Source organism: Neoarthrinium moseri (assembly GCF_022829205.1).
Source record: "Neoarthrinium moseri strain CBS 164.80 chromosome Unknown scaffold22_Wmoseri_CBS_16480, whole genome shotgun sequence".
In the NCBI taxonomy this organism is placed as follows: domain Eukaryota; kingdom Fungi; phylum Ascomycota; class Sordariomycetes; order Amphisphaeriales; family Apiosporaceae; genus Neoarthrinium; species Neoarthrinium moseri.
The window spans coordinates 375068-398489 of NW_026055136.1; the positions used below are offsets into that span (position 1 = coordinate 375068).

At 50.3% G+C, this 23422-nt stretch overlaps 8 protein-coding genes across 8 annotated transcripts; 6 read left to right on the top strand and 2 right to left on the bottom strand.

Moving 5' to 3' along the window:
• Positions 1 to 1342: 1342 nt before the first annotated feature.
• JN550_006440 (uncharacterized protein) lies at positions 1343 to 3108 on the top strand (the record flags this gene model as incomplete). Its single annotated transcript, XM_049318179.1, has 3 exons — positions 1343 to 1384; positions 1478 to 2086; positions 2152 to 3108. 3 exons carry the CDS (start codon positions 1343 to 1345, stop codon positions 3106 to 3108), a joined length of 1608 nt encoding a protein of 535 aa, XP_049171659.1.
• Positions 3109 to 5751: 2643 nt separating this feature from the next.
• JN550_006441 (uncharacterized protein) lies at positions 5752 to 6867 on the top strand (the record flags this gene model as incomplete). Its single annotated transcript, XM_049318180.1, has 1 exon — positions 5752 to 6867. One exon carries the CDS (start codon positions 5752 to 5754, stop codon positions 6865 to 6867), a length of 1116 nt encoding a protein of 371 aa, XP_049171660.1.
• Positions 6868 to 7615: 748 nt separating this feature from the next.
• JN550_006442 (uncharacterized protein) lies at positions 7616 to 9004 on the top strand (the record flags this gene model as incomplete). The annotated part of the gene is made up of 1 exon (XM_049318181.1): positions 7616 to 9004. One exon carries the CDS (start codon positions 7616 to 7618, stop codon positions 9002 to 9004), a length of 1389 nt encoding a protein of 462 aa, XP_049171661.1.
• Positions 9005 to 10020: 1016 nt separating this feature from the next.
• On the top strand, positions 10021 to 10927 carry JN550_006443 (uncharacterized protein; the record flags this gene model as incomplete). The annotated part of the gene is made up of 3 exons (XM_049318182.1): positions 10021 to 10210; positions 10334 to 10591; positions 10641 to 10927. The coding sequence occupies 3 exons, from the start codon at positions 10021 to 10023 to the stop codon at positions 10925 to 10927; spliced, it is 735 nt and encodes a 244-aa protein (XP_049171662.1).
• Positions 10928 to 11457: 530 nt separating this feature from the next.
• On the bottom strand, positions 11458 to 13087 carry JN550_006444 (uncharacterized protein; the record flags this gene model as incomplete). The annotated part of the gene is made up of 7 exons (XM_049318183.1): positions 11458 to 11644; positions 11694 to 12002; positions 12059 to 12165; positions 12248 to 12377; positions 12430 to 12539; positions 12598 to 12756; positions 12806 to 13087. 7 exons carry the CDS (start codon positions 13085 to 13087, stop codon positions 11458 to 11460), a joined length of 1284 nt encoding a protein of 427 aa, XP_049171663.1.
• Positions 13088 to 13848: 761 nt separating this feature from the next.
• On the top strand, positions 13849 to 15920 carry JN550_006445 (uncharacterized protein; the record flags this gene model as incomplete). Its single annotated transcript, XM_049318184.1, has 11 exons — positions 13849 to 14086; positions 14147 to 14192; positions 14249 to 14280; positions 14335 to 14459; positions 14518 to 14681; positions 14745 to 14828; positions 14888 to 15064; positions 15116 to 15199; positions 15256 to 15539; positions 15592 to 15694; positions 15755 to 15920. The coding sequence occupies 11 exons, from the start codon at positions 13849 to 13851 to the stop codon at positions 15918 to 15920; spliced, it is 1503 nt and encodes a 500-aa protein (XP_049171664.1).
• A 1190-nt stretch (positions 15921 to 17110) lies between these two features.
• JN550_006446 (uncharacterized protein) lies at positions 17111 to 20264 on the bottom strand (the record flags this gene model as incomplete). The annotated part of the gene is made up of 5 exons (XM_049318185.1): positions 17111 to 17491; positions 17555 to 17822; positions 17881 to 19384; positions 19543 to 20050; positions 20142 to 20264. 5 exons carry the CDS (start codon positions 20262 to 20264, stop codon positions 17111 to 17113), a joined length of 2784 nt encoding a protein of 927 aa, XP_049171665.1.
• Positions 20265 to 21850: 1586 nt separating this feature from the next.
• JN550_006447 (uncharacterized protein) lies at positions 21851 to 23204 on the top strand (the record flags this gene model as incomplete). The annotated part of the gene is made up of 4 exons (XM_049318187.1): positions 21851 to 21875; positions 21929 to 22123; positions 22358 to 22471; positions 22528 to 23204. The coding sequence occupies 4 exons, from the start codon at positions 21851 to 21853 to the stop codon at positions 23202 to 23204; spliced, it is 1011 nt and encodes a 336-aa protein (XP_049171666.1).
• Positions 23205 to 23422: the final 218 nt, after the last annotated feature.

Sequence of the window (23422 nt, forward strand, 5' to 3'; positions counted from 1 at the left end):
TTCCTCCGCCCCGCGGCAGGGTAATGTCTTTTACAGGCACTCGAGGATTGTATCCTACTGATTGTATGATGCAAAAAGCTTTTGGTTAGCGTATTTTACATGAGAGCTGGTGGGGTTGTACTCACGGGGATGGTGATTTCGAAGAGTCTCTTTTATGACCATCTTGATGTACTTCAACTTCCGCAAGTCAGCCAAGGTCGGCAGCGTATCGGAAACTATGCTGTTTGGGAGTCAGAATCGGTCACAAGTGCGAGGAAAACGGTCAACCCACTGTTCTTCCATCTCAGCCTTCATCTTGGCGAATACATGTGGTCTTTTCGAGATTTCATAGAATGCGAAGGCGAGAGCGGTAGATGAGGGATCCTTACCAACACTCAAGATGCTGGTAACCGCATTTTTAATGACTCTACGGCTCTTAACCTGGCGGATTAGGTCGTCGACAAAGCAGGGCGACAACGCTGCAGCTTTCTTCACTGCGACATAACGCTGACGGAATGAGCTGTCATAATTCACTCTAGATTGCTTGAAGATCGCTTTAAGCGTGCACACGCCAAGCGTAGGCCATGGTCTGAGACCAATCTGCCCCCCACCTGACAGTTGAATCAGGATCAATATTTTACCACTAAATGCCGCTAGCTGGGGCTGGATGGTTGCATTCGGGATCCTTCTAAGAGTCCTGACAATCGCATAACATGGGAACTTGGTTGCTCGTAAGATTGGAAGTCTATACCGGTGGTGTCTGTGCAATCTCGGTGGGTTGATCACAGAAGTAACTACCAATGGGAGATGTCACGGTAGCACCCTTGCAGGTTTGACGCCCCAATCTGCGCGTCAACGGAAGCGCTTAAACCAGACGGCATCGGTACATGGGCACATGTAATATAGTCGCCCTGCGCCGCACGCACAAGCGGGGTTTCGATCCGCATTTGGCCACACTGAAACCAAATGAGGCGGAGGGATCCTGTGTTGGCTGCGAGGCCCGCTGCCTGCTGCCAACAGTGTCGGACCGTTCCCTAGGATTGTTCGTCGAGGGTCGGAATCCATCGGCTCTACCTTCATTGGCGCCCTGGGGTTCTAAGCCCGAACAATATCCCTTGGTTCTCAAGTGCGGAAACCACGTCTTGTTATGCCTGCTGAACTTCGAGGTCCAATTGTTGCTAATTGACCTACTTCCCCCTTGCTATACAGTACACTCGGCCCAACGATTCAACCTCCGACATCGTTTTGTCGGTAAATCACGAAACACTCAGTCTATCTCGTTGGAAGATATCCAGAGGCAAACTATCCCGTAAAACTCACTTCCTTGATTATGTTGGAAACGTCTATTTCAGACATAGGTTCCATGAGGGGTTTCTTCTGGCTTTGTGCGGCTGTGCCTGTGTTGGTTCGTCTTCCTCACTCTCTCCTTCACCCAGCCATCTCGGCAGTTTCGCAGGAGTAGAGCAAAGGAAGCTGACACAAGCTAACCGCACGGCAGTTTCTCGTCAATGCTTTCTACAACGTGCACCTCCACCCGCTACGGCATGTTCCTGGACCTTTTTGGGCAAAGGCAAGCGGTATACCATCGTGGTATTACACGGTCACTGGCAAGCGCCATATTTGGCTCTGGCAGTTATTCCAGATCTATGGCAAGAGAATCCGTGTGGCCCCAAATTTAGTCCTATTCTGCGACCCGGAGGCCCATGCGGATATCTACGGCATGAAGTCCAATGTGCGACGGAGTCCATTCTACGTGGCATTGACGAAGGACATTCGGGAACAAACAACTTTAACCACCATCGACCCTACGGAACATGCCAAAAGACGGAAGATGCTTAATACCGCCTTCACTGATATATCGGTTCATACTGCCGCCGCGTTCATGAGTCAGCATATCGATCGTTGGCACCAAATTATGTTGGACGAGCACGACAGCACAACGGAGTGGTCTGCCTCCATGGACCTAAGCAAAAACATAGATCATCTTGTGTTTGATATTATGGGTGATCTTAGCTTCGGGAGATCGTTCAATACCAAAGAGCCCGGTGACAACCCTCTGAAGGAAGTACCGTACAACACTATCAAATACCTCAAGTTTTTTTACCCGGTAAACATCGATTCATCCATGCCCGAGTTACCCCAAACAAGAACGGTTGCTAATTTTAAATTAAGATATGTCGCTCTCCTTTGCTAAGCTTGATTCTTTGGCTTAAGCCTCGCGGCCTAGATCGACTCATCGCGCTTGTCACCCCACCATCTGTTCAACAATTTGATAAGTTTGTCCACGACAGTCTTGCCCAACGGCTTGAATTATATAAGAAGCAGAAGGATATTCCTGAGAATGAGCGCCGTCAGGACATGTTCTATTTCTTATGTCAAGCTCGAGGTTCCAGCGAAGGTCACGCAGCGTATACCGAAGACGAGCTCCGCGCAGAGGCTCTTCTACTTATTATCGCTGGGTCTGACACTACGACTGCTAGCCTCGCAAGTATTTTCTGGTACCTTGTAAGAGCCCCGAGATCTTATCAGAAGCTTGTCAATGAGTTGCAAAGAACATTCAGGACAGCAGAAGATGCCACCTACGGCCCGAAGCTAACGTTTTGCACGTATCTTCGGGCTTGTATTGATGAAGGCATGCGTCTTGTTCCCCCTGGGCCCTGCGAACCTCCCCGAGAGATCCTTTCAGGTGGTCTCAAGATCATGAATAACCACTATCCTAAGGGAACCATAGTTGGCACAGCTCCCTGGTGCGACTCCCGCAACGAGGAGGTCTACGGAGATCCAGGCATTTTTCGACCTGAACGCTGGATCGTCGATGAGGCTGCGGGAGTAACCAAGGAGATGGTAGCCGACATTCGCACTAATTTTCACCCTTTTCTGACTGGCCCCGGTAGCTGTGCTGGAAAAAATATCGCAATGGCAGAGATAATGCTTGTAGTCGCCAAAACACTGCTTATTTTCGATATAAGAAAAGCACCTGGGTCGACCTTGGGGGAAGGTAGCCCTGAACTAGGCTGGGGAGAAAGAGATAAAAAGCAAATCCAGGTCGTAGATGCATACGTCTCAGTAAAGCAAGGCCCAGAAGTTCAATACAGGAAGAGGGCGTCTCCTAAGGCAGAATCCGGTTGAACGTGAGCTAAGACAAAAAGCTACGATGGCTTGATGTTCAGAGATTAGGAGAAAAACTTGGTTTGGTCCACGCACATTGACAATAAAAAGATCTTCTGTTCTTTCGTCGCCGCCTTTTCATCCCTTTGTCCTCTGTATCCTTTCTAGTTTAGCTAAGCTGCTCGAACTCAGCCATCTTATTCCTTAACAATACATTTCACTGATACAAATCGCTCTCATTGCCATTGCAAGGACGCCTTAGAGGTGCCCGACTAAGGCAAATCATGGGCGCAAGTAGACCTCTTTCTCCACAACAATACCGCGGGCATGAGCAATCATGCACGGCTCAATATAGGAGGACTCTCGATACTACGTGATAATATCAGGCCTCCATGGGCCTGCGTGTGGAAGTAAGAGGGGCGTATTGCGGGCCGTACATCTGTTGCTGGTATTCAGGGTTCATGACAGTAAATTTGAAACAGCAAATCCGGATTCGTGGACGATATGCAACGAGCTAAGAAGGCCAAAAGTGAAAGGTCGCATTTTCGAGTCAGAGTTCTCCCAGCCTCTCTGCACAGCCATACAGATTGTTCTTGTTGACCTTCTGAGAACTTGGGACGTCACGCCGGCTGCTGTTGCTGGCCATTCTAGCGGCGAAATTGCGGCCGCAGACACGACAGGCAGTCTGAGCAAGAGAGTGGCCATCATTACCGCTTACTTTCGTGGATACGTTACAAGGACTAAGCTCTTCAACGGTACTATGGCTGCCTTTGGCTTAGGCGCGGACAGAGTGAGACCGTACCTTCCTGAGGGTGTTGTTATTGGCTGTGAAAACAGTCCCAATAGCACAACCATCTCGGGCGACACCGCTGCTATCGATTTAATCCTCAAAAAGGCTCAATCAGGAGAATCCCGACGTATTTTTCCGTCCTCTTCGAGTAGACAATGCATACCATTCGCATCATATGAGGGCTTGTGATGCAGCTTATGAGAATTTGATAAAAGACGTCGCTGCTGCGGGTATGCCCACTATGCCTTTCTTCTCCTCCGTTACTGGGGAAATTTGTATCTCTTCCACGTGTTTTAAACGCTTCGTACTGGAGGAGAAATCTCGAAAACCCTGTCCTCTTCCACGCCGCCGTACAGAACATCATCCATGCAGACATCAAGGATCTGCTCATGGTCGAAATTGGGCCTCATTCTGCTTATGCCGGGCCTTTACGACAGATATCCCAGGCCGAGAGCAGGGCGCATACATATATTCACTCTTTCCTAAGAGATCGAGACGATACTCAATCGAGCTATGACTGTATTGGTTCACTCTAGTGTAACAATGTTCCTGTCACGATATAGGAGATATATAGAGGAGCGGAACAACATTAATCAGGGGGATCACCCCCTATATAGCAGGCTCCTCAGCCCATTTCAATCGTAGCTCCTCAAGGATCAACTCAAGTCAATCCCCATGCTCTCGCGCGCGTTCTAGTGTGACAACATCTAATACGCGGCGGAACCATGTGGTTTAGGCCACGTATCATTGACAATTGCGCCAACTGGGCCATAACTGTTGAACAATTACGTAGGATGAGCTTGCAGCGTAGCACTTGCGTGTGTGCAGACCGTTGTGCCTTGTTTTCAGATGTATCTGTACTGTCTGCTCTATATCTATAACTTGATAGTTGACTGCAGTGTTGGCTGGCCACCTGCATCATGTTCTCAGTGCCTAACCACCAGCCGGCTATTTAACACTTAGGAAAATGTGGTATTGCTTACTCCATCCGGAGTAGATCGTGGGAAGGCACGGACTAACTACAGTACTCCTTAGTATACAGTGTATGGTCTGCTGCGCAAACTTTAGCCTCTACATCATTCTCATACACAACACATTCACCCATACACTACCTGACATAGGTGGTCCTCAACATGTTAACCTGAGCTGAAGCTCTCTGAGCGAGGCTGAGCCGAGGTTGAGCCAGTCCACCTTCTTGGTGGAGTGGTATGGAATTGAGGGCTAACCGGATATGGGTTCCGGAGGTGGTTGCTCTTTGAGACAGAATAGCTGAATAGCTGAAGAGAAGGGGTTTGCGGGAACTCTTTAGCGGCAAATCCCCCGTACGCCCGGCGGAGACCGAGCATTAGTTTACCTCATAACCCCGTCAACTGGGTTAGCAATTGCAGGAGAGGTTGCACCTTGTGAGTAGAGTCAGTGAAGGTCCCTTGTATTCAAAGCGGATCTGAGACGGTCTGTGGCTGCAATGTGGAACTTCAAAACGGACCGAACGGCTCACGTGAGGCCCGCCCCTACCATAGACAGGATGCCTCTGGAGGCACCGTGGCCTATACAGTCCAAGTACGACAGATCGCGTAAGCTAGATAGGTAATTAGTCTCCAAGTCGCCTATCAAGACGTCATTAGTACCAAGGGTGTCGACTGGTCAGGTGCGTGGAAGCAGCGAATCGGCAGTAAGTTCGGTATCAGTGTCCACTGTCGGATAGGATCAAAATGTGGAGGGACCTTACCCGACAACTGCACTAACTTTGTGACTAGTCGGCAACTGGGCGATAAGCCTAAACTATATTTACTTCCCTAGCTATGGGATCCTCAAAAGGTGTGTGGGCTGAAAAACTATCCAGAATTTGAATCCTGCAGTCACCTACTTTCAATATGGCAGAAAATTCTATGTTTACTGAGGGCCAGTTCCTTCTGGGCACTTTCGCCAGCAACTGCAGCAGTGGCATGTCAGTGACGAAGATCGAGGAGCGATGGGTCAATTCCTGGGAGAACAATGTCAAGCTCGCAAAGTTGCTTGACGAAGCTGGTATTGAGTTTATGCTCCCGATTGCCCGTTGGATCGGGTACGGAGGAGAAACCAACTTTCACTGTGATGTTTTGGAAACTATGACTTGGGCCACCGGATTGCTAGCCCTTACCAAGAACATTAATGTCATCTCTACAGTCCACACTGCTGCCAACCTTCCTCCGGTTGTGGCAAAGCAGATTGCCACAATCGACAGAATCAGCAATGGTCGGGTTGGCCTCAACATCGTTGCTGGGTGGAACAAGCCAGAATACGAAGCATTGGGTCTTCAGCTGCCAGCTACCCATGAGGAACGATATGAATACGCACAGGACTGGTTTGATGCCATCAAGGAGCTGTGGACTAAGACAGAGTCCTTCGACTACGATGGCAAGTTCTTCAAAATGAAGAATATCTTAGGGCTACCGCAGCCATCGAGGAAGGTTCCTATCCTGAATGCCGCTGGCTCGGGACAAGGACGAACGTTTGCAGTCAACAGTGCCGACTTCTTGTTTACCCCTGCCATTGACCTGGAGAGATCCAAGGGTGAAGTTGCAGCACTCAAGGAACAGGCGAAGGAGGCCGGAAAGAAGGTGGGAGTTTTGACTCTCTCACATGTTGTTTGCCGCCCAACTGAGCAGGAAGCCAAAGACTTCTACGACTACTTTTGCACAAAGAACACTGACGAGGGGGCTGTGGATAACCTTGTTGCACTGCAGTTCGCCCATGCACAGTCTTTCCCTCATGACTTGCTCGCATTGATCCGGAACCGCATGGCAGCAGGACACGGAGGTTACCCATTGGTTGGAACGCCGCAACAGGTTGCAGACGGTATCATATCGCTGCATGCTGCTGGCTTCAATGGCACGACATTGTCTTTTGTGGACTATGTAAAAGAGTTCCCTTACTTTAGGGATAATGTCTTGCCAATCCTTGAGAAAGCCGGTATCAGAAAGCCGTGGAATCCGGCAGCCGAACAATGAAGTTAGCCAATAGTAGAATAAATCGAAATAGGTTTCGGTCATGGACGTGTTGTTTATTATGGCTACTACGTTTTGTTGGTCCTATTGGCAATTAAATCCTATGTGTCTTCGTTAACCGACTCATTCACTCTGTTTGCCCAAGATGGACTTGTCTTTGTTTTCTGAATAGCACTTTGGGACAATTGTATATTTTATGGAATGGTGTAATACTTCACAAATACAAGTCGACCTGGGCTGACGGAAGCGGAAGGTCGCAAGGCCCAACAAGTTTTGAAGGCAATGTATTTGGTAACCATTTCGGGTACTAGCGGCTGTTATATGGAACTGTTCTTGGCGCCTTTCGCTTCAATCATCTATTCATTGAGATCCAATGGTTTTTTTCATGACCTGCTCCATTAGGCCAAGACATTTCCAATGATGCACACCGAGTCGATACAGGACAGGAAGCTCTTGGTTACTGGGGACCGATAGATCTAGGGACCTTGGGAGCAATGAGTGAATCATGGATTCGATGCAACTTTGATTGACTGACTTCTCAAGTTGGGCACCTTTGCGCTTCATGGGGTGTCATTAGGAATACGGGGACATCCGGAGGAGGTTTTATCTTCGATCATTTCCCACAATCACGAGAGTCTACAAAAGCCCACTGTCCTCGTTGCGATGACGATTCTATAAGCCGAAATAGTCTGGTTCTACTACATCGGTCGCGATTGTCATCACCCAATTTCACCATTCGCAGATCTGCGTCATGAAATCTACTGTGGCTTTGAGTCTTCTATCAGGGGCTTTGGCACTGCCGGCCGCGAACCCCGCGCCGCAGACAGTGTCTTTCGGCAAGAGAAATATGCTCACTCGACCCAATGGCGAAGCCAACGTTGCCGGAATCTTAGCGTCCTTGAACCACACATTGCATAAATATAATCTGAAACCGCTTCCATACTACGCTCCAGTCGCTGTGCTGCAGGCAGAGCTGTTCAGCGTCGACGTAGAGAAGAGACAAGCAAACCTTCCCCTGATCGATCAGACGCAGCTTGGAACCGAAGATGTAGCATACTATGGCTCCATCACCATTGGAGGTGGCGATGGGAAAGCACAGAAATTCAATGTCATCTTTGACACGGGCTCTGCCGATGCTTGGGTCCCCGGTCCTTCCTGTACTAAAGCGAGGGGCTGCACCCATACGACGAAGTACGATCAAGGTGGACGCAACTTGGGTACGAAGACAAGTATACAATATGGGTCCGGCTCCACCGAGGGCGAAAACTACGTTGACGACCTTACGATCGCAGGCCTTACTTCAAAGAGCCAAACCTTAATATCAGTGACTACGGCTGCTGGTTTCACTCAGGTCGATGCGGATGGCCTTGTTGGGATGGGTTTTTCCAGCATTGCTCAGGATAACGGGACCACGGTTTTCGAGAATCTCATTGCTCAAGGCACAGTTCAGGCGGATGAATTCAGCTTCTACCTTGGTCGGGTCTCAGAGAAAACAGGAAGGAACTCACAACTGACTCTCGGTGGCCGCGACAGTACTAAGTATAAGGGGAATTTTGTGACTGTCCCTGTTTCGTCCCAGACCTACTGGCAAGTTGCACTAGACGGTGTCAAAGTTGGAGGTAAGAAAGTAGCCGGTACCGCGGGTCAGGCAGCCATTGATACAGGTACCACTATTCTTTTGGCCCCTACTGCCGTCGCCAAGGCCGTATTCGACGCGATTCCTGGCAGCATCGGACTGAATCTGGCTGGCGAGCACATTTACCTATACCCTTGCAACACTGCTGTTACCAACATTCCGAAAATCACCTTTGCTGGCCAGGACCTCGCCATCAACCCACTAGACTTCAAACTTGGTTCGTTAAGCGCCGCAGATGTTGACAACCTGGCCCTTGGTGACAGGGCTCTGGCGGCTCAGATCCGAGAGCAGATGGCTCGCGCGGGCTTATGCATTGCTGGATTTGCGGGGGGCGATTTGACCGGCATTGATGACCTCTACATCGTGGGAGACACATTCATCAAGAACTGGTATTCTGTGTTCTCTTATTCTGCTGCTAACGGCAAGCCGGCCGTGTTATTCGCCCCCAATATTGGCCAATCTTGTCAATGGATCGGTGGGTATGGACCAACGGAGTTTATCTAGGGTGAGAATGAGGCTCAATGAGCATAGAAGTGTTGTCTTAATTAAAGCCACACGTCTAATAAAAATTTCGCGTCAGCATTGGACCAGCTTGTGGATTCCACTTAAATATCCTCAAAATTGTCGTCACTGATTTCATTGAATCATTTTCTTGGCCTCTTTTCTAGTGTGCAGGTGGCGTATGCCCTGAGAACAGGCGGCACATCCATCGACTGTAAGTCGCAAGAGATTGGAGGGGACGAGGGGAGAGAGGTATATTGCTTTGGGGTGGTTTTTCATTTGGATAGTGTAAATTTGAGTGCGTTCGTGCAGCGTGTATATGTGGCGCTTGGGTGTGTTTTGTGTGACGTATAAGGGCGGACGAATGCTTTGGCGTGGTTTGCGAGGCGTTGTAGAGCTTGGTCCCACAGTATAGTTGCCAGGACGGCGGAGCGTGGCCGAGGTGGACTAGTTGGCATCCTATAAACGTAAAGGAAAGGTATCCTTGGGACGAAGACCCCCCACTCTACCCTGTTATAGTGCAAGGTACCTAATTTGCTAAGTTAGTCGCGATTCGAATCCACAGAAGAAAGTAGTTAACTTCAGCTGCTAAGGTGGGGGATTACACCGATAGCAAAGCGGATCGAAACCGCGAATACAGGATAATTCATGGGAGTTCTTCTGATTTCGTATCACCTTTCGGCAACTGCAGGTGCTTCGTAATCAATGCATCATTGTGCTTACTAGGCCTGGAAGTCTATGTGGTTGACTAATATGCAACGGAGGGGGCGGAGTCTATGCTGACGCCATACATGCCAGAGGTGTCGTTTGGGGAATGGTCCAATAGTCCCCCAGCACGTGCGATTACAAATGCGCTGGAGCTGGCTTACAATAAAACAAATGGGTGTGGTCAGTGATTGCTGCCAATTATTTTGATCCTTAGTCCACAAACATCGAAGCTATTGACTTGGACCGTTCCGTTAAGCAACCTGATCCGAATTAAGAAGACCGACGCCCAGGTTTCAACATATACCGACAGGATGGCAGACAAACTTTTCATTGCCGAAACACCCGCCGAGGTCAAGGACGCTAAAGGCCTGCACCTCATCACCCAGAGCACTCCCAACGGGCAAGCCGTGCAGATCTACTTGGAGGAGTTGGCAGAAGCGTATGGGCTCAAATTCACCACGACCTTGATTAATATCTCAACCAACGAGCAGAAAAAAGAGTGTAGGTTACTTCCAATCGCTGAAACGTAGTGGGAAACAGCTCCGCGCCTTCGTGCGGGGACACCAGCCTTGATCCTGTGGAGCACCACTTTACGGAGCTAGAAGTGCTGACTGATGTACCAAGGGTTTCTTCGACTGAATCCAAACGGTCGCATCCCGGTTTTGGTCGATAACAGCCAGAATCCGCCCTTCCCTGTGCATGAGACGTCTGCTGAGCTTCTCTACCTTTTGAAAGAGGCCGACAAAGAGGATAAGTTCGGCTTCAAGGACGACTTTGAGCGCAGTGAAGCTCTGCAGTGGCTTTTTTTCTGGCACGGTTCCGGCGCACCGTATCAAGGGCAGACAAACCATTTCAAGAAGGCAGCCCCCGAGAAAATCGACTGTAAGTTCTGCTCGCGTCACTCACGAGAACCATCTGACAGTTCAAATAGACGCAATCAACAGGTTCCACAATGAGACGCTCCGTGTCTACGGCGTGCTCGAGATCCGTCTCTCGGGCAAGTATACTGGAGAGCCACGGGAGTACCTGGCCGGAAAAGGGAAGGGCAAGTACTCTGTGGCAGACATCAAGACCTGGCCGTGGGTGAAGGGCTGGGAGAGGACCGGATTCAGTAAGCAGGAAATGGAGGCTTTCCCGCATCTCCTGAAGTGGATTGATCGCATCGCACAACGTCCGGCAGTGCAGAAGGGCATTGGGGAGAAATACTCCCAGTCTTAATATAGGGTATAAAAACATCCGTCAATTTTAAAAGGGGGCTGATAGCACCGTCAATTCCCTATTATGAGTATCGTTATTGCCCCACCACGTGACATATCATACGAGGTAACGGTGGAGGAAGTTCGCAATTTACGGCGAGTCTTGAGCATCGCCGAAGGCATGTGCCGCCCGAATTTCATATCACTGAATTCCATAGGCCAATGATAGTTTTTCTCACTATCATGCGCGTTCTCTCGAGAAAAGCCATTCCTCTTCTTTGATTGTGCTTTTGCAACAGTTGACAATGCCGCACTTCAACATGAGGATAGAATGGTTCGGGAAATTTGTGATGATTTTGAAAGGTGTTTCTATTTAATATCCTCTATATGAGCCCTCTGGTAGTCTGCATTCTCCGGGGCATTTATTGATCGTAGCTGGTTTAGATCTACCAACAACTCGTGTCTAGCCGAAACTGTTCGGGCTTCTGGTCAATGTATTGTTCGCTGACAAACTCCTCGATAAAGGGCTACGATCAGTGAACAGACATTCTCTTACAGTTTCGTGTCATGTCTCCAACCTGGCATGTCGGCAAGGTCTTTTGGCGGTGCAGCACGTGTGGACTTCTGGGCGTCGCCTCCTGGCCTCCATCTCCATGCATGGGTAAGGTCGTCTGAAAGTGATCCTTCGATAAGCTCAACAACATGTTTGCCGATTATGGGCAGGATTTTGAAGGAATGTCTAGAAGGATTAGCAGTCACTCAGGTACCTTGACATCTGAAGATTTTACCCGCTGTCTCCTGTTGCGAGAATGAAATTCTTCCATTTTGGGTGTTCACAGATGAGCAACTGTGAGTCCGCCGTGTCTGTACACCAACACATCGCCCTGTTAAAAAGCTCTCTCTTCTCAAAGCGAGGCAGATATGTCGAGATGGCCTGTCGTATCGTGACTTCAGACGCATCTGGGTAGGTGTCCGTAGGGTGTTTGGCATGTGACCGAGGTATAGATACAGGCTTTGGGGCTGAGGAGCCAAATGGCTGGTGCTGTTTAAATCGGGAAAACCCAGGAAACTCATCGCAGACCTTGATTACACCGTGTCTGACAGAGAGGGGTTAGTACCGGGTCTCAGAAGAGGGCAGTATTCCACGACTTACTCGTTAGGCTCAAAGAAAAATCCAATATCGCCATTGTATACCACTGGCACACCTTTGTACTCCGCAGCTTCTTCGGGCGAAAGCTGAATGTGCGCATATACCCACGCCTTGAGGGTCGAGTTAGATACATAAGTTTTGGGGGCTGGGTAGTGATCTTGCCTTGGAACAACATTGGTCTTCGAGGTCTACGAGTGCTGGACTCCAAGCACCGGCAGCCAGAACGACCTTGTCAGCATAATACTTGGTCCCATCTACAGTCTCGACACCAACGCAGGTTGACCCATCAACATCCAGTAAAGGCTGCTTGAATGACCCGGCACTGCAGTTGGATACGTTAGATTGCGCCCAAGTTGGATACGGCCACTACTGACCTGCCAAAACCAAAGTTCACTCCTTGTTCTCTTAAAAACTCCCCAATGGCATTAATAGCCTTTGCTGCAGCGAGCCAGCCTCCGTCCTGGCTCCATATCGCTTTCCACCCCTGGAAAGCATGTTGTGTCAGCTTCATTGAATGAGTGTTCTCCAACTGAGCAGGTTACCTCAATCTGATCTCTCTGCAGGAGAGGCATTTTCTTCAGGATCTCATCTTCACTGTCTAGCCACTCGTGGGTTGTTTCGAGACCAGCACCAGCGTCAAGGATTGCTTGGTATTCTTGGCGCAGTGCAGCGACACCTTGCTCTGAGCTCTCGCAGTCTATCTAGATCTAGGTTAGCACAGATTTGCCTTTTATCTGGAGGATGCCTTACTCTGCCAACGTTGTGGAAGAATGGCTTGAATAGCTCATCTTCCCTCCACATCTGCCTTGCCTCTAAACTGATCTGCGTATCGACTTTGCTGCGCAAGCGCACACCCATGATCTTGTTCAGGTCATTGCCGGCCGACTGTGCGGACGGGATCTGGAATGTGTCCAGAACAATGATGTTTGCCGGGGCGTAGCCGAATCTGATGAGATGCAGTGCAGTTGACGAGCCAATGGTGCCGCCACCGCCGACCACTATGACTTTGGTTGTAGCCCGTGATGCTGCCATGTTGGAGTTGTGGCCGGCCTCCGTTTTGTGGGGCAATACGAGGTCAGGTGTACCGATTCCGATTTCATGCAAAAGTGGTTTGAAGATGTTCTTGGCTAGCAGATGGCTTTCAACTTGATCCTATATACCACACATCCAAACTTGTGCACTAGGTTGGCCATCCAAGCTGACGGGCCCTGGGTCCACCAGGTCGCACGTCTGTGGTTGTCGCCCCATCGTGCCACATTGGGTCACACTAAACTTTCTCCAAAATCCGATACGTAATGATCGAGGGCACAACGGATAGCGCCGGTTTGATTCTAGCGGCCCAGGGGTTCGTGGGGTAGCAAGGGGACCCATGGATACGGTCCTGCAGTGGCATGAGTGGTCGCCGGCAGCTGGGTGACTCGTGACTCGTCGTCGCATCGGAGCCCTTCGGAGCGCACCCTCGCCTCGCTTGGACCTTTCTCTCGCCTGGACCTTCACTCAGAGAATGCCAGGAACCCGCCAGGAACCCGCCAATCACGAGCGTCCCCAGACCTCGAATTGGCTCGACCTAGGCTGGGGAAAGACGCACTTACATAGTACGCCATCCCCAGAAAGTATCCGATGATAAGCCAGGTACCCACCTGGCTGATCTGAGCATTATAGCTCCCTATGACACTTTAGAGTTGGCAATGCATAAAATGAAGCCCAGGAACGCTCTCGTTTGGGGTTCCATCGGTCGCAATCCCTTTCATCATTCATAGGAAGTCAGTAGTTGTTCGTAACATCATCTCGCGATGTCTCAGTTCGACACTGCTCCTCCCAACACCCACGCTGGTGGAGACGATGATGCCCTCCGAGCACGGGGCAACCTCCCCATGAATGCAACGAATAGCGCCGACGATAGGGTGGATATGGAGGCGTATAGGCAGAATGTACCGCTGTGGAGACGATTTTGGCAGCACAGTCTAACACAGATGATGCTCATCAGCATCCAGGCCTTCTGCGGCCCGGCTATGGCAGATGCAATTGCTGGTAAGTTTCGGGCCGTTGTGAATTACTTGTCCAGTGGCACGCAACTGACGTGTTTCACAGGACTTGGTGGAGGTGGCTTGGCAACTCCACAGACATCTAACATTGCGTAAGTCGCTTGAGTTCCGTCTACTTGTAACGAGATGCTAAACTCGCAACGCAAAGTACTGCAATCCTGTACAGTATGCTTGCTACCGGTTAGTCTTACAGGCTCTTGTTGGACGCTTTCAAAGACACTGACCAGCATAAAGTTTGTTTCCTTGGTGGGCCCATTGTCAACAAGCTGGGTGTAAAGTGGGCACTGGTGCTCGGAGCTATGTCGTTTCCCATTGAAGGCTCGTCCTACTACTGCAACAGCAAGTTCGGCAATCAGTGGGTGAGTGCAGTCCAGGTCTTTCCCCAGACATGCATGGATGGATGCTAAATCCAGGCAGTACCTTATTCTTGGCGGCGCCATCAGTGGTATCGGAACGGGCTGCTGGTATGTTGCAGAGGCCGGAGCGATTATGTCCCTCGCGCCCTCTGGCGCACGTGGAAAGTACCTGGCATTGTGGATCGTGTCTCGCAACCTCGGCCAGCTTGTTGGTGGTGCCATCAAGTAAGTTAGGATACTCCATGAGTCCTCTCCATTGGAACAGTGACTGATAGCTTGTCGTACCAGCCTGTCCAAGAACTTCGAAAAGGGCGTCGAGGGTGGTGTCACACCAGACACATATGTTGCCTTCTTGATCATCGAATGCCTGGCGTAAGTATCTGTCCCGGTGAAGTCTCTGATGTTGCCAGGTCAATGCTGATGATTTCCAGTCTGCCATTCGCGTTCATGATCTCTCCACTAGAGAAAGTGGTGAGGTCCGACGGAACGCGCATCCTGGTCTCGGAGGCACTTTCAACGAAGGAAGAATTGAAGCGTATTAGTCGTACTATGACGTCAAAGCTCATCCTGCTCTCGGCGTTCTGGGCTCTATGGTCATTCTTCTACAGGTGAGCAAAGCTATGCGCTGTTCAATGGGGCATTCTAACGTTGATATCTAGTGGTACTTGGTCAACTTACCTCGCCACGTACTTTTCCGTCCGCTCTCGGGCCTTGTCCTCCCTGGTGTCACCGTTCTTCTGCATGTAGGTGGTACTCTCTAGCTCTCAAGCTTTTGTCAGCAATACTTACTTAGACGCAGTGTCGGCTGCTTCGGTTTGGGATTTATCCTCGATCTGAAGTGTCTCAGCCAGCGACGGAGAGCACAGCTTGGTCTTTTCACGGTCGTCGTTCTCAACTTGGGCGTCTACATCTGGTCAATTGTCATGCAAGTGCGATTTAATGCATCCGACCCTGGAGCGATCGACTGGGATGACAGCCTGTATGCATCCTCGTTCCTCCCTTACTTTTTCGTCCAGACCACCGGCCCGCTGTCGCAGTCGTACATGTACTGGCTTCTTTCATCATTTGCCACTGATGCCCAAGGTAGGTCGTTGACCGAACACGTATATGAACCACTAGCTCATTGCAACTGTAGCAAATGTCCGCAACGGTGCTGCATTCAGATGTCTCGAAGCTGTTGGCCAGGCAATCGCTTACGGCATGAACACTAAGACAAGCACAAGCCCTTTAATTGGAATGTAAGTCCCTCATGATGCTCCTCACCTCGTGTTCTATCCAGCTCACTGTTCATTCTCTAGGTGCGTGAGCTTTGCCCTCATGGCTGTTGCTGTGGGTCCGATGATCGTCTTGGTAAACTCGACGCCTGACCGGATCCCGGCCGATGTTATTGCTGAAGAGATCCATGGTGTTGAAGTTGAGAAAAAGTCCAACCCACCAGTCATTGTCTCTGATGCAAAGGTTTGATGCACGAATACAATGATAAAGCCATTTTCGTTGGAAATGGTGGGTAGGCAAGGTATTCCCGAGATGCAGAGTTCGATTGTGATATCACTTTGTGTGCGTGGTTCAAAGTCCAGTCCTATATAGTACCTGAAATCAATCCATGAAGAGAAGCTATTTATCCAACTAAAAAATCAGGACATAGCTTGCGGTCGCCGACACTTGTTGACTGGCTCGAGATTGACGCCATAAGTAGCGTAGATTTGGCAGCCCAACGTACTCAATCAACTCTCTTGAGGTTTCATCGATCGACATGCGCATGAAACAGTCGGACAGAGCCTATGTATGCATGCTAGCTGAGTAGAAAACGATTCCACAGATATTAATTATCCTTGTAAAAGGTTGGGAATGAGAGAGTGTATGGTTGACAAGGGGGGTGGGAGATGGAGATAGAGAGAACAAAGAAAACGCAAAGGAAATCAAGGGTCTTCCAGGGGCCCAAAAAAGTTTGCTCAGCCACAGGATTGAACTGAGGACCTTCGCATAAACTTGATATTTCCGTGAGGAGATATTAGTACGACGCTCTAACCAACTGAGCTAGCCGAGCAACTTGTTTGACATGACTGGAGGTTATTACTAACTAGCTTGCTAAGCAGCTTTTCCCCGCACCTGTCCCTCAGCCTTTTCCCTGGTATCTCACCACGATGCTTAGTTTGCACTGACTGAGTTGTAGGCTAGTGAAACAAAGACTGTGATTGAAGGTTCGCCAATGACAAACATTTGTCATTACAGGAGAATTCGAATCTCAGCATCGTAACTTATACTCAACTTGGACCAGGGGCGGTGATGCCGCCTTTGAAACCCCACCGATTTAGCAGTCCAACACCCCTAAAATTGTGGCATCCCCAGCATTACAGCCGCCTATGCACTCTAACAAATGCCGTGAAAAGCGCTTTCTAGCGGTACACAACCATGGTTTTCCTTTGTTCAATACACATTCGCCTCCTCAGAGCCAGCGCGGATAGACCAAGACCGTCAACGCGAATATGATTCATTGTCCACTTCCAAATCAGGTGCATCCAGATGCAGAATAGCCAGCTTGATTGCTTGATTACGTGTCCGGGTATCACGCATTTTCCCTCCCCCTTGGCTATCAGCAATGTCTCGCATACGCCACTACCTCAACTGTCGTCTCCTTTCCCTACATAAGTACTTCAGAGAGCTCCTCTCGCCGCAAACGCGGTGCGCAGTACCTTCTGCATCTGGAAGACGTGCTCCGGGCTCAACATTGTGTAATGAGCGCCAGGACTGTCGTGGAAGCGCGCTGGCTCCTTTGCAAAGTCATTCCAGGGATGAAGGTGTTGGCGCAGCCACTGCTGCTTGTCTTTACCCACAGCGAGGAGAGGGTTTGCAAAGAAGACGTCGATGTGATCTACCGTTCCACAAGGGTCGTACCTGTGGGCCAGCCCTTGGAGCTGCAACGAGATGTCGGCCCAACGCGCGATTTTCTCTCTGGTCAAGTCGAGCTCCCTCATCTTCTCGGGGGGCGCAAGTGCCAAAATTCTGTCCAGGATCTCATCCCGGGTGTAGCCCGCCTTTTCACCACGACATATTCAGTATGCTATGTAAATGTCAACGATGAAAAGTTCTGCACTTACCTTGTGGAAATCAACACCCTTCTGGACGGCCTCTTCCTCCGTAATGAATCCTAGGAAGTAGGATAGATTGAGGAACAGTTCACACCAGTCAATCTGAACCATTCTCCATTTGATGTGCGGAGGACCATTGAGAGACCCCATGAAGACGACGTTACCAGCCGCCTCCAGCTTCTTGGTCGTCTCAAAGGCAATCATGGAGCCAAATGAATACCCTACCAAGACATACGGACCATGGGGCTGCCTTTGCTTGATCGCGTGCATGTAAACACTAGATAACCATCGTCAGCGCATGACGGCGAGTTTGAGAATTGACGGCCATGGCCTACTCTGTCATCTCATCAATCGAGGTAAACATCTTTTCGCCCGGATTGAACCCTGGTGCACGAAGTGCATAAACCTGTCTGTCCGAGAAGAATCTACCGATGTTGAGGAAAACCAGGACTTCACCGAGCCCGGGATGAATAAACCATATCGGAGTGCGCCGAGACGGAGCTGACTGGAGGACGACGACAGGGTCATAGACTCCTACCTCACCGCTCGATGATAGTGCCTTGGCCATGCTAGAAATACTTGGGTTCGTAAGTAACACACCAATCGGGATATCGGAGATACCAAGCTGGTCCTGCAGTACGCCCTTGAAACGTAGAAGGCGTATGCTGTCAACGCCGAAATTAACGAGGCTGTCATCAACGCCAACCTCCTGCGGATCAAGTTCAAACTCGGTCGCGAATATTCTGGCCAACTCACTCTCCATATCTGTCTCCGGGGATTTGCGCGTCTTTTTACGGTACCGTCGCAGGCATGTCGCAGTGTCGTTGATGTAGTCGTCAAACTTTCCGTGTTCATAGGCCTGCTTCAGTGCAGTTCGTGACAGCTTTCCTAACGATGACTTGCCAAGCAACTTGGACGGCAGGGGAATGACCGCCGATGGTTTCTTGGAGCAGTACAGAAACGTAGCTTTGGCGATTTTGTCAATGATCGCGGCAAGAGCCGTATCCTCGGGGTTCGCTTGCACGGTCAGAATGGTGATGATGACCTCTTCACTGTTGCCGCCCTTGGGCCAAGTGGCGAAAGCACTTGTGAACGACGGCACAATATCTTCTTCTCCTACAGCAGCGTCTACTGCCGCTTCGAGTTCGTGAGAGAAGTATTTGACTCCATTGATGATGATCGAATCTTTGGTACGTCCACTCAAGATCAGATTCCCCTGGCTATCCAGGTAGCCAGTATCGCCAGTCTTAAACCAACCATCATGTGTAAATAGTTGAGTGGCGTTTCGTGGATTATTGTAATAGGCCTGTGCGACTGCTAGACCACTGAGCTCAAGCTGACCTGTCTCTGTGGAGGAAAGGATTGTGCCCTCCGTATCGACGATGCGTATACTGAGAGCGCTTGTACTCTGACCGACTGAGGCGAATTCCAGTTTAGCTTCTCTTTCGAGTGCTGGAAACTGGAAGTTGTAGATAGATCCAGCGCAAGTCTCTGTCATACCAAAAGCAGGACAAAGGACATCTCGAGGTGCACCAAACGACTTTATCATCTCATTGAACGCGATACCTGTAGCTACGGCATTGGCTTCGCCGCCAGATACAACCAATCGCAACTCAGACAAGTTGAAAGTATCATCGGATGCCTTGCCTCTGACAGCCTTGAGTACCGCCGCGAGAAAGAAATTCGGTGCAAAAGTGTAGCTCACTTTGTGTGATGCCAGTTTGTCAAGCCAGAGGAGGGGATCACGAATTACCATCTTAGGCTCGATATGGACTTGTGTTGCACAAGCGGCAAGAGCATGTAAATGGATTTCAGTAACACAGGCAACATGATCAAAACCTGCAAATTAGGTTAGCAATGTCTATCATGGGCTATAGAAACTGTAGATCGACAACATGTGGCCGCTGATCTGAGCTTTAGATGCTCTTAACGATATTGTTTTTAACACCAGGGCTACGTTCCTCGCCGCATGGAAGAAGATGAAACTAGGCACTTACCAATCCAGTTGAGGAATGTGTCCCTCTCGGAAGTGCCGGTCATCTGGGATTTCGCCTGAAGTGAAGCTAGAACTTGTGAGTGCGTAATATCGACGGCTTTTGCCCCTCCAGTAGAACCCGATGTGAGCATCATGAATGCAGTGTTGTTTCCACCCCGCGCTGCTGTTTCGCTATGAACATTGCCGACTGGAGGCGGTTGCGTTCCTTTGCCTACAGCAGTTGCGAGTTCATCAAGCAATCGGATTTGCGTGTCGCTGATGGACACCAATTCAGCCCTCAACGATCTCACGGTGAGTACAGTAGGGTTGCCAAGCAGGGCGTTCAGGTGCTTCAGGTGCCGACCACTGGCAACCTCATCTGCAGGGAGAGGCGTCGACATCACAGGTATCGCATTCGCTGCCAAGACAGACCAGAACCAGGTCATATAATTTGCCTGCGAATCTAAGTGAAGCAGGACGACTTGGCCGGGTGACACGCCAAGTTTGTGTCTGATTATGAGTGCATTCTCCTATGATGTCTGATTAAAGTCTGCTTTCTTTGAGTGGCTTCTAAATGAAGGCAGAGAGCAGAGGAAACTGTTTGAGATCATGATGACTTACAGTGGCTTGTCGATGAAGCTCGACATAAGTCATAGCGATTGGTCCATCTTCTCCATGGAAAAACACGTGCGCACTCGGCGAAGCAGCGGCAGCGCGGTCGAGGAGGCCTAGTAGTGAAGCCATCTTTGGAGAGGCTAGCTAGTCATTGCTCGCAAGGAGTGGTGTTGAGAAGAAAAAGGCTGTGTTCAAAACGTAATGAAGGCAGAAGATATATGCCCTTTGGAAAACCCAAGGCAGCAGGTAGCCTAGTTCGATAGGTGAATATTAGCAGGATGTTTGGCTGAGAGCTGACTCCGATTGTGATTGGAAGGGGCGAAGCCCGATACCACGGCCTCGATGCCAGGGCTACGTTGAATCCTTTACTTTTGACCGTTGCCCCGGGATTGAATTTGACTGGCTTAAATTCACCTGGCTGGCCCCCATGACTGCGCCTGAACCTTTAATTGGGCAATAGTTCAGCATTGTTATATACCTGACGAAGTCACCTGGGCTCAACTGCTTACGACGTCCCAAGGTACCGAATAAGCCGAACGCCAGGGTTATTGTTCTCCCAAAAGCCAGACAATTGCGCTTGTCGCAGAGACTATCTGAGGTGAGACAACCTTAGTGCCAGTGGCCTGGAGTTGACCCGACGTATACGAAAGTTTCCGAAAGGAGCATAGTTTGAGTGCCTGCAGCTAACTTGGCCAATCTTGACTGGGGAATTCTGTCCATTGTATCGACGATTATAGGTAGCTTCTCAGCAACAAACATTCCCACAGGAAATGAGGCTATGGATGCCGCTGCAGGATATGCCCCTTACATTGGCTGTTGTATTACGTTCTAGATATGGTCGAGGTGGTTCCGCCAGAAACGAAACTTTGACGCAAAAAGTTGAATCCAAACAGACACGGAATGTGCTGGTGTAAATTGCTTCGTCCCAGCCAGGAACATTCAACATTCAACTGGGTTTTTGGGTTTTCTTCAGCAGGTTCACGCCAACGAGCGAGGTTGGGGGCGGCAACTGCACAGGTTGCAAATGAGCTCTGGGTGCTGCACCAGTGTTACAGATCTGGTCTTGTGCGGGCACTCCAACTTTGGTCATGTCCACGGGTAACAGGTGTGTAACTTGAAGTAGTAAAAGGCCAGGCACGCTTGAAGTGACTGTGGCAGTCGCGCGTCTCAGTATCTGGATGGAGAGATAAGATACCCGTCTGGAACAATGCCGGCGGCCACAACACAAACTAATGATCCGATATGTCCGCCTTGCCGCAACTGCATTGGCCGCACCGGGGTCTAGACTTATGCCAGCCTGTGCCTAAGTTAGAAGGACCCACGATGTTGTTGGGTTTGCCTCGATCCTGAGATTCTTACAAATCAGGGGTCAAAAAATTCACCAGTTGTATGGAACCAACCCCTCATTGGGGGGCCTCGGCTACCGGGTTGAATCAACAGCCCGAATTGGATACTCTCCATATGCAAATTGCACCACTGACGTTATCAATACTGATGTAATGACGTCTCCTCACGCATGATTCCCGTGCAATCTCCCCGTTTGTGTTTTACATAAGCACGCCTCTCGGGTTGGCGTGCTGACGCCATGGATCCCGGATCCGTAGCGTCGAACAATAGGCCTTAAAAGTGCCGGCGCCTCCCCTCCGTGTCCGCTTGGCCGCACCCGAGACCTGCCAGCGCAAAGGAGAAATTGGAAATCTTTGACAGCAGCGAAAATGAAGGAAGCAATTGTTTCAAAGGGTTAGTTATTGAAAACAATCGTGGCAAAAACTTCCGACTGACGTGTTGCACAGGACCGACTGTCCAGATTGTGGACTCACCAATCCCCAAGCCTGGGCCTGACGATGTTGTGATCAAGGTGGTGTACGCCGGCTCCAACCCGAAGGACTGGAAGCTGCCGGATTGGGTCGGCACTACTGCCAACCAAGGCGACGATGTGGCTGGTACCATTCACGAGGTGGGCAGCCATGTCACCGAGTTCAAACCCGGTAAGCTATTGTGCCTAATATCTGTCTAAGTTACCGCATCGACTGGTGTTCAATTTGGCACGCAAGGAGGCCTGTCAAGAATGCAAGGAGGGTCACAGATACCCCTAAGAGCAGTCATTTTCCTTGCTATGTTTGAAAATCGCCTGAGTACCCGTCGTGTTGTTATTAGACATCACCCCTCGCTTTGCCCTTCGCAACAACGGGTCAGATGTAAGCTAATACGAATGAACACAGGCGACAGAGTAATGGCATTTCACGTAATGCAAGCTCCTCACGGTGCATGGGCAGAGTACAGCTTAGCACCTGCACACACAACCGCCCATCTACCGGCCGAGACCAGCTTTGAACGTGCGTATAAATCTCTGCACCGCTCAGACGACGATTTGCTAACAAACTTTCCAAAGAGGGCGCCGCCGTTCCCCTGGCTGCGCTTACTGCCGCTGTGGGACTCTACTTGCGCCTGGGGCTGCCGGAGCCCTGGCGGCCGGCCAAGGAGCCGACGCCGCTTGTGGTGTACGGCGCGGCCTCGGCCGTGGGCGCGTACGTGGTGCAGCTGGCCAAGAAGAGCAACATCCACCCGCTGATCTGCGTGGCGGGCAACTCGCAGGACTACGTCAAGTCGTTCCTGGACCCCAGCAAGGGCGACACCGTCGTGGACTACCGGGCGGGCGACGAGGCCGTGGTCGAGGGCATCCGCAAGGCGCTGGGCGGCCTCAAGCTGTTCCACGCCTACGACGCCGTCTCGGAGAAGGGCAGCTACCAGAACATCAGTAAGGTGCTCGAGCGGGGGTCCAAGATCACCTTGGTGCTGCCGTTCAAGTCGTACGACGAGATCCCCGACTACGTCGAACAGGCTGTGACGTCTGTCGGGTGTGTCCACGACGACGACAAAGACTTTGGGTTCGTCTACTTCAGGTACATTGCCCGTGGTCTGAAAGAAGGCTGGTTCAGGGCCCAGCCCACTGAGGTAGTGCCGGGTGGTCTTGGTGGTGTCCAGTATGCGCTGGAGCAGCTGAAGGAGGGCAAGGTGAACGCCAAGAAGCTTGTCTTTGAAGTCAAGGCTACGGAAGGCGTGAACTGAGCGACCAAAACCTCGAGGGAAATGGAGTTCTTGGTTAGCGGGAAATAAAATGAAAGTGAACACAGACACCTGCTAGGTATCACGTATGGAACAGTCACTGCGACCTCGAACGACTCGACTCAATGTAAGGTGTTAGGGTATCATGACCCAGCTTGGAGAAAGCATATAGCCAAAAATTTGTGACATTTGAGAGAACTATACCATAACCATCCAATTCA